The 10475-nt window shown below is 38.3% G+C and overlaps 1 protein-coding gene across 1 annotated transcript; it reads left to right on the top strand.

Moving 5' to 3' along the window:
* The first annotated feature begins 5196 nt into the window (after nucleotides 1–5196).
* On the top strand, nucleotides 5197–9971 carry LOC120292545 (ankyrin repeat-containing protein BDA1-like). The gene is made up of 5 exons (XM_039310792.1): nucleotides 5197–5494; nucleotides 5652–5800; nucleotides 7682–8152; nucleotides 9564–9676; nucleotides 9872–9971. The coding sequence occupies exons 1-5, from the start codon at nucleotides 5197–5199 to the stop codon at nucleotides 9969–9971; spliced, it is 1131 nt and encodes a 376-aa protein (XP_039166726.1).
* The last annotated feature ends 504 nt before the right edge of the window (nucleotides 9972–10475 follow it).

The following is a 10475-nucleotide window of genomic DNA, read 5'->3' as shown; positions in this document are numbered from 1 at the left end:
AGCAATGACATAGGTCCATTAAGGTTTTAGAATGCTGTAGATGATTGTTCTCCATAGCTATCGGTTTATCCCTATGAATCTCAAGATGTTAAGAAATCTAGAAACGTTTCATTCACCTCAAGTATACGATCATCAAATGATTTTTTCACAATATAGATCCAAAGCCCATAGGCCGAAGGGTTCGAAAAAGTGATTAGATACATTGGTATGAGTGCAATCACAAGTTCCTTGGTTATCAAATCACAATATCTAAACTATAGGTGAAAGCATTCAAGATCCCAAACTGTTCGGATAGCCAAAGAGATTTCACTTGATGCTGAATGCAAAGAGAAACCTCTGTGAATCTTGTCTTGGCCAAAAAAGAACGAATCTATTCATCGTAACAGCCAAAGAACAAACAAATCCAATTTACAAACACGACTAACGACTAAGTTTCATAATGGATACATTGCTTCCACTAGGGAAGATCATAGATTTGAATGTCACACAAGGAAATCAGAATTCCATTCCTCCTAATTAGACAAGAACCTTTACCAAGTCTTCCACGCGCGGTCACATGGAGTTTTCACATTGGAAAGACACCAAATTCCAATTTGCTCACCCCTACCCGTGACCCAGCTCACATTAAAAAAATCCAAAAATAGAAAAGCAAAAGAGGAATGAGAGCACAATGAGAGGTACAAAAAGCCTCTCTTATTTTCACTCCCCAAAAGTCGTTCTCTTGAAAAAGCAACAAGAGTCCTTCCGCTTTCCAAGAAACCTTTCGGCACATGACAAACACTAAATGAATAAAATCTTGACCTTTCCCCACCACACTAGTCACCCTCACACAGAGTCAAAGGATTATCCCTTAGATGGCGTAGGAAATTCACCACACATACCATTCCACGAAGCCACGGGTAGACCGGAGAACTAGCCTAAATCTTTTTTTGTTTTTTTTTTTCATACTTAGTGTGAGGAAGATAGTATACGCACGCAGCTATGTTTCCTCCTTCATAAGAGATCCAAGTATTCCCTCTAGCAAGCTGATTCCATGTGCCCGGTAAGGCTTAGAATGCCGTTGCTGATTGTTCTCCACAGCTATCAATTAATCCATGAATCCCAAGATGTCATGATATCCAAAGAAGTATGCAATTCCATTCGCCTCAAGTATTGGATCATGCAATGACTTTGAACGAAATCGATCCAAAGCCCACTTAAAGGTTCTAAGAAGTGATTAGATGCATTGATAGAAGTACAAGAACAAGTTCCCGAAACAATACGTAGTTCGTGAGAATTCCTCAAAATATTGGGTTAAAAGCCTTGAGATGAAAAGCAAGTAATCTATTATAGCATTATGAAGTGATTGGTTTGAAAGTAGAAATTTGAAACTTAACTATTATAGCTGATTTTCAGTTTGTGGAACCGGAAAACAAACTGATGAACGTTTGGAAGTGGCTTGTAATCAAATCAACCAATTTCAAGGTACACTGGGAAGTGGCCTACATTTTCTCTTTTCTAGTTTTACTTAGTTTTGGGGAAGACGGTATGCGGACACAGCTATGTTTTTTCTTTTATGATAGATCCAAGTATTACCCTCCAGCAAGCAATGACATAGGTCCATTAAGGTTTTAGAATGCTGTAGATGATTGTTCTCCATAGCTATCGGTTTATCCCTATGAATCTCAAGATGTCAAGAAATCTAGAAACGTTTCATTCACCTCAAGTATACGATCATCAAATGATCTTTTCAAAAAATAGATCCAAAGCCCATAGGCCGAAGGGTTCGAAAAAGTGATTAGATACATTGGTATGAGTGCAATCACAAGTTCCTTGGTTATCAAATCACAATATCTAAACTATAAGTGAAAGCATTCAAGATCCCAAACTGTTCGGATAGCCAAAGAGATTTCACTTGATGCTGAATGCAAAGAGAAACCTCTGTGAATCTTGTCTTGGCAAAAAAAAGAACAAATCTATTCACCATAATGGCCAAAGAACAAACAAATCCAATTTACAAACACGACTAACGACTAAGTTTCATAATGGACACATTGCTTCCACTAGGGAAGATCATAGATTTGAATGTCACACAAGGAAATCGGAATTCCATTCCTCCTAATTAGACAAGAACCTTTACCAAGTCTTCCACGCGCGGTCACATGGAGTTTTCACATTGGAAAGACACCAAATTCCAATTTGCTCACCCCTACCCGTGACCCACCTCACATTAAAAAATCCAAAAACAGAAAAGTAAAAGAGGAATGAGAGCGCAATGAGAGGTACGAAAAGCCTCTCTTATTTTCACTCCCCAAAAGTCGTTCTCTTGAAAAGCGACAAGAGTCCTTCCGCTTTCCAGGAAACCTTTCGGCACATGACAAACACTAAATGAATAAAATCTTGGCCTTTCCCCACCACGCTAGTCACCCTCACACAGAGTCAAAGGATTATCCCTTAGATGGCGTAGGAAATTCACCACACATACCATTCCACGAAGCCACGGGGTAGACCGGAGAACTAGCCTAAATCTTTTTTTTTTTTTTTTCATACTTAGTGTGAGGAAGATAGTATACGCACGCAGCTATGTTTCCTCCTTCATAAGAGATCCAAGTATTCCCTCTAGCAAGCTGATTCCATGTGCCTGGTAAGGCTTAGAATGCCGTTGCTGATTGTTCTCCACAGCTATCAATTAATCCATGAATCCCAAGATGTCATGATATCCACAGAAGTATGCAATTCCATTCGCCTCAAGTATTGGATCATGCAAAGACTGTGAACGAAATCGATCCAAAGCCCACTTAAAGGTTCTAAGAAGTGATTAGATGCATTGATAGAAGTACAAGAACAAGTTCCCAAAACAATATGTAGTTTCATAGTGATTAAATGAATAAAATCTATGATCTTTCTTAGTGGAAGCAATGTGTCCACTTAAAGGTTCTAAGAAGTGATTAAATGAATAAAATCTTGACCTTACCCTACCACGCTAGTCACCCTCACACAGAGTCAAAGTATTATCCCTTAGATGGCGTAGGAAATTCACCACACGTACCATTCCACGAAGCCACTAAGTTGTTTCGAGGTACACTGGGGTACCTAACTGGCAAAGTTTCAGGGTAGACTGAAGAACTGTCCTAAATCTTTTTTTTGTTTTTTTTTTTCATACTTAGTTTGAGGAAGATAGTATACGCACACAGCTATGTTTCATCCTTCATAAGAGATCCACGTATTCCCTCTAGTAAGCTGATTCCATGTGCTGTTGTTGATTGTTCTCCACAGCTATCAATTAATCCATAAATCCCAAGACGTCATGATATCCAGAGAAGTATATAATTCCATTCGCCTCAAGTATTGGATCATGCAATGACTTTGAACGAAATAGATCCGAGGCCCAGAGGCTAAAAGGTTCTAAGACGTGATTAGATGCATTGATAGAAGTACAAGAACAAGTTCCTCAGACATCATATCACAGCATCTAAATTACTGGTGAAAGCATTCACAACATCTAAATTACTGGTGAAAGTATTCAAGATCGCAAACTGTTTAAATACCTATAGCAAAAGAAACTAAAGAACGACACTTCCCTTTTGCTTTAGAGAAATATCACTTGATGCTGAATGCAAATAGAAATCTCTCTGAAGTTTGTTTTGGCCGAAAAAAAAGAACACTACTGACAGTAACAGCCAAGTAACAACCCATCCAACTCAAAGTTGTTGTCAAAACACTCCCAAATCTATTATAGGCCTCATTGTTTCCGCTATAGATAGATCCTAGACCTGAATTTCACACAAGGAAAGGAAAATTCCCCTCCAAAGTAGACAAGAACCTCAACCAACTCTATCACACAAGCTCACATTCTAACTACTCAGTAAAAAGACACGGAACTCCAATTTGCTCACGCCTACTCGTGACCCACCTCACATTTAAAAGCCAAAAAGCAGAAAAGCAAAGGAGAAGAGAGAGCACTGAGAGGGTACGAAAAGCCTCTCCTATTTTTACTCCTCAAAAGTCGTTCTCTCGAAAAGTCAGTGCGTAAGCGGCAAGAGTTCTTACGGCTTTAACGATCACCTTACCCCACCACCCTAGCGCTCCTCGAGCGGAGTAAGGGGATTATCCCATAGATGGCAAAGGAAATTTAGCTCAAATGCCATTCCACGAATAAATCGATAAAAGAAACCAACGAATAGGGTATCTCGGAGCGGAGAGAAGAGTAGCGAATCGCGAAACAAGTCGAGATCGAGCAGCTGAAGGAGAGTGAGAAACAGAGTGGGGGAGAGAAAGAGGGGCAAAGCATCTGATGAAAGAGTCAAAAAATTAACTTGGGATCAACGGTGAACCCTAGAAGTTTCTCTTGCGAAGCTGGTTTTTCCGTTAAAACAATTGGTTCAGGGTAATAAATTAGAAACCAGATTCGGTCAAGACCGGTTCCTAATCTTTTTATCCGAGAAGTGAACAAATTCTTGTGTGAGCTGTCTTGGAACCGGTAAGCCACCTCGAATTGGCTCGATTGCCCACTCCTAATAGCATCCATCAAAGTTATGATTATGGAAAACTCAATTCCCAATTGCATTAAAGATGAATAGACGATGAAGAACCCACTAATAACTCACCAATTTATAAATATTGATTTAATCTTCTCAACAGTAAAGGAGATAAGTGTAAACAAAGGGCTTAAGGTTGGGCATTTAGTCAATTGAAGAGTCAAATGTTTATTTTAGCCACTTGATGACTTCAAATTCAAAAAATAGAAAAAGGTTCTAATTAGATTATCGAGTTTGCTGTTAGTGAAATTCGAGCAATGAAGTTTCTATGCTTCACATAATTTTAAATAGATACCATCTTTGTGAACCGAATGGGTGTAGTTATGATTTCTCGAAATTGTTGAGGCCATTTTGATATTACACGAGCCAATATCAAAAAAAAAAAAAATCAGACCACAAATTATTGGTTAAGAATCAATTGCACTTGTTAGATTAATTTAAATTATCTTTGACAACTTGACTCTTGGCATTGCGAAACTTCGCATGCAAGTTCTCTAAAGAGATAGATGCCCCAACCATTTGAATTGTTTCTACGGGATTAATCATAAACAATGACTCACCTAATTATGTTTTGGTTGACTATGGCTCTATATATGATGTTTGCAAGTTCGCTCCTCCTACTTCCATCCATCATCAACAAGCAAAGCCCCCTTTCTCCTACATTTTCCTCATCAAAACAATGGACCCTCAGCTTCAGGAAGCAGTCGACCATAATGATCTTGATAAGCTGTATAGCTTAATTGAGGGGGATGAAAATCTCTTAAATCATGGATGCGACGGGCCCTTCCCAAATACTCCACTACATGATGCTGCTGGCAAGGGGAAAACTAAAGTGGCAATGGAGATAGCCACCTTGAAGCCATTGTACGCTCGAAAGCTGAATCGCAAGGGTTACAGTCCCATGCACTTGGCTTTGCAAAATAAGCATTATCACCTTGTGAGGGCATTGATGACCCTTGACCCTCGAGTTGATTCGAGTCCGAGGACGAGGTGGGATCACCCCTTTGCATTTTGTAGCTGGGAAAATAGAAGACAATGAGAAAGAGAGCATGGAGCTCCTAGAACTCCTCGCAGAATTCCTATTTACTTGCAAATCGTCTATCAAAGACTTGACGAACCAATGCGAGACTGCAGTTCACATTGCCGTCAGGATGGGCAACACGAAAGCATTCAAGGTTTTATTTGGCTGGCTTAAGCGAGTCAATCTGATAGAAATCTTAAATTGGAAAGATCAAAATGGTGACACGGTCTTACATATTGCTGCATCTGAAAAGCAACCTGAGGTATGATTCATTGATTTCGTGGTTATTCGTGCTTTTATTGTTAGATCCTTCAATTTGACACAATCTTATTCAAGAACAAATATAATGGTAACAAGTTCATGTTTTTTGAAAACATTTAGAATGAGGAGATTTGAAACGGACCACCTTGTTTAGTTTCTTTTGTTGGAGAGAAGTGAAGGAATCAAGAGGGATGATTATTACTCCTTTGTCCTTCCCTTCCCTGCTAATCTTCTTCTTCCACTTCTCTTTTTGACAATTTCCCCGTGCACTTGGTCATGGGAGGGTTGGCTCTATCCTAGTAATCAAAGTAGTTGTCACACAGGTGGATCATTCTTTTTATCTTCGTTTGTTTCCTTAGTGATTAACCTAATCATTCCGTTTCTCTCCAAATCACTCACCATCCAAAAATCTTTTTTATTACATTCAGATGGGTTGTAAAAATTAGATCAACAAGTAGTGCTTTTTTATAATAAAAAAAAGTCAAATACTCATATTAAGATAGTGATTATATGAGTATGTAGATTGTTTTTAACTGTTTTCGTTAATTTAATATATACATATTGGCATGTTTGAAAATTAAATTGAGTGCTCGAAATAATAAATTTAGCAATGAATGAGATTAAATTTGTATTAGTATTTGACTTAAAAGACTCGATTCAGCCAAAACATTCACTTAATTTAGTAATCAATATAATTGATAGTAATCAAAATCTTCCCAATTATATTGTTAAACCTATCAATAGTAACAACAATTTCATGTTTGGTAAGAAATAAATCAAATTTAATTATGTATTTTTAATTATCAAGAAATTTTTTTTTTTGTTGTCAATTTAAGATTGTCAATACTAGTGCTTAAGATTATCAATTTTATCAAAACAAGCCCATAGTTTCACCTCAAAAGCGGGAAAACTTTTTTAAGCTTGTGATGCTTCCAATTTGTGTTTATTTTAATTGGCTTTACAATGTTTTGGTTGGAGGATATAGACCTGAAAAGGAAGAAAAGAAAGGTAGTGATATGGATTACAGAGAGATCACCTTGTTTATAGTTTAGTAAATGGAAGGAAAAGTTGTGATTAAAATTGTTTCTCTTTGAACCCCAATAAAAATTATTTTTTAGTGTGCTATAACTCTTTCAGGTTGCATAATTTTTTATGAGTAATTTCCTTCCAACTTATCACATCAGTCACTCCTACGTAACACGATGATAACTTAATTCATTCTTTTCTGTCAATTCATTTTTCCTATGGCTTAGCAAAATCTCTTTCCTTCTTTCAAAATCAGTCCACCCGAACATGTTGTACGAGAAAGAAGCTAGTGAAATGGATGCTAACAAGGACAATCTGACACAACTATAAAATAATCACTTTGTGGACAAGAAAATTACTCTTTGACCAACTGAATATTACGCACGCACATCCCACGCGCATGAACCTATCTAAGGTTGTCTTTCTCTTCATAGGAAAAACCATATGTACAAAATATAATTAAATCCAAAGTCTTTAAGTTGATGTGATTAAGTCCTAAACTTTTATGGAAAATCATAATCATTTGGGCCATCACTTTTGTGGAATTCCTATGTTACGACTCACATGAGCAATTCCTAGCTCTCACATGAATAATTTTTAAATGAAAGAACTTAATTGCACTTTTTGAAAAAGACTCTAGATTTCATTATATTGGTTCATACAATTTGCATTTAATAAATAAGATTAAATAGACTTTTGCCTTTGCACATTCGTCATTGCATCACTTGCACCATCAAACTTATATAGTTATTTGGCATGAGCTCACTTTATGCACAATAGTAAAGCTTATGACAGAGTAGTGATTGAAAATTGAAGGGAACCATATTTCATTTCGTTCCCTTTGTGTTTCTTCTAGATCATCAAGCTCTTGCTTGGATATACAGCTGTATATGCAAACAACTTCCAAGGTAACACGGCTCTGAAAATCTTCCAACTGAATCCCAGTGGCGATCCAGATGTTGCAGAGATGTTTCACCAAAAAGGACGTCAAGAAAGACGTTCTTCTACTACTGTACTTTCTCTATCACAGTTTTATAGCACGGAACTAACCTTGTCTGAGAAGTACAAAAATAGCATCTACAGCCTAGATAAATCCACTCGCGAAATGGTGGTTGTAGTGTCAACCTTAATTGCAGCTGCAACTTATCAAGCTGCACTTGCTCCTCCAGGAGGATACTGGCAAGACTCCTCTTATCCCCAGGCCAATTCCACTATTGATACTGCCAATTCCACTGTTGTTACCGCCAATTCCAGCAGCATTGCTCTTGGAGAACCACACCTAGCCGGAGATCTTATCTTGAGTGATCCGATTCTATTTCTTTACGCGGTCTTAAATAGCCTGACTTTTTTCACCTCGATTGCCATAATCACGGCCTCCGTTCTTTCGCTAAAGTCCGGCCGTTTCGCAGGTTCCATCATTTTGCCTATATTGCTTCTCTGTCTTTCTTACTCCTCTATTTTATTAATCCAAATTTCCAAAACCAATAAGGCAGCACGATCATCTCTAGCGTTCCTTTTCATTTTATTTTGCACCACCTTGGGGAATCTCGCGCGCGTGCCAGGAATGCTCCGAAGAGATTCAAGACGAATCAATGCCACGTGGAGACAAGTTAAGGATTGAAGGGTTCAAAGTAATTTCGCAAGTATTATTTACTTTTAACACTTCTTGTCGTGAGGGCATCTAGTCTATGTTTCTTGTTTTAAGGTTTGCCAGAATCCAACTTTGCTGCTTGTAATGGAGATATCCATTGATTCCTTCGTCACTGGAGACCTTTACTCTTGCTTGAATTGAGGACTTCGAATAGCTTTTTTCCTTATTCAATTTTATAAAATGATGAAGCGCAAGATGGATGCAAGAAGCATACAGGCACAAGTGCAAAGAGTGACATATCTTGATTTTCTATATTGTTGAAAAAAGAGATATACTAAGAATATAGCTGCCACCATCTAACTTTTCCATCCGAAGAGGAAAATAAATAAATTTAGGGATATTGCTTAAAAGCGTGCCCAAAGCACTCAATTAGGCGTGGGCTCTCCTAAACCCTTATCCCGGGCGACTTTTAGGCATTCGATGTTAAGTCAAATTAATGCTATGAGGGTTTTTAATCAATATATTGAAAGTGTGTATCAAATAATAATTGAAATAGAAATGTACAAATAATGACCTACTATTTGTCTTTAAAAACAAATCATAGCTTTAAGGGCTTGTTCAATTTTGAATTGAAATAAAAAAAAAAAAAGACTTTCGCTTTTAAATGAAAATCCTCAAGATCTAATTTCTAAGCTTTTTCCTCATTTTTAGAAAAAATAAAATATTTTTCCAAGAATTTTCAGATTTTTAAATTTTATTAATATTATATTAGGGATCCTCCGCATCCGACCCAAGTCAGGACTGGCTCAGGTCCATGGCTGGACTGGGCTCAGTGAATGAGCCCAGTCCGGCTACCCTAAAAAACAAATCTAAAAAAATAGACATTAAGCCCGGCCTGGGACATCAACCTAGCCCAACCACTAAACATTAGCAAACAATAGCCCGGCCCACAAACTAAACTAAGCTTACAAAACAAAAGTTGGCCCAACCAACTGACCGACAGGCGAGCCAAGCCCGTCTTGGTTCCGACCCGGATTTGACCCGACAGCCAACACGGCCCTGACTCCTCTTGTGCCCCCCGCTCCTCACGGCCTTGACGGAGGAATTGGCTTTTCAACAGCAATTCAAGTATTAGCTATTCTTTCAGATCATCAAGCTATCAATTGGACATGCGAATGTAAATGTGAAGAACTTCCTGAATGGAACAGCTCTGGACATCTTCCAAGTGAGTGCTCCATTTGATGAAGATGTTGCGAAGAGGTTAGGCCAAAGATCCACTTCTACCCTCTCTGTATCACAATTTTATTAGCAAGGAACTTTACTGTCTATGAGAAGTACTCATATGTTTTCGGCATCCAAGATGAGTCCACTCGCGACATAATCCTTACAGTGGCTACCTTAATTGCAACTGCCACATACCAAGCCGTTCTTAGTCCTCTGGGGGGATAATGGCAGGATTCCTCTTCAAATGCCTCCGCCAATTCCTCTGTTGTTACTGCCAATTCCAGCGGCATTGGCATTGAAAAGCCACATCAAGCTGGAAACATTATATTAAGTGGCTCCAATCTATATACGTTCGCATATCTCAACAGCACGGCTTTTTCGTTTCCGTCGCCTCAATCGGGGTCTCTGCTTTTTCACTATGGCCCCGCACTCGCATCGTTTCCTTCTCTTTGACTATTATAAGCGCTGCCTACTGTGTTTTCCTTGCGATTGAATTCCCCAAATCAGATAGCTGATGCACATCCGAGTTTTTTACCAAGTTGATGCCACAAGGAGACGGCTCAGCTGCATCCTAGGATCAAAGGACTAGTTTGCATGTAGTGTTTACTTTAACTACTCTTGTGGCGTGTGCAAATAATCTGTGTTCGTAGCCTTGAGGTTTGCAATGGACAATCTTCTCATTAGTTTTAAGCAATGGACTTACCTACTAATTCCTTAAAGACCATAAAGACCTTTAAGGGAGCTTTTTCCCTAATAAAACTTCATTACAATGACAGAAGCAGAAACGAAAAGCACTAAGTGGTGAATTGAAAATATGAATGCCGAAACGTATGTA

This window comes from Eucalyptus grandis, chromosome 4 (genome assembly GCF_016545825.1).
Source record: "Eucalyptus grandis isolate ANBG69807.140 chromosome 4, ASM1654582v1, whole genome shotgun sequence".
In the NCBI taxonomy this organism is placed as follows: domain Eukaryota; kingdom Viridiplantae; phylum Streptophyta; class Magnoliopsida; order Myrtales; family Myrtaceae; genus Eucalyptus; species Eucalyptus grandis.
The sequence above is the reverse complement of the archived record's forward strand: the minus strand, read 5'-3'. Positions and strand labels throughout refer to the sequence as shown.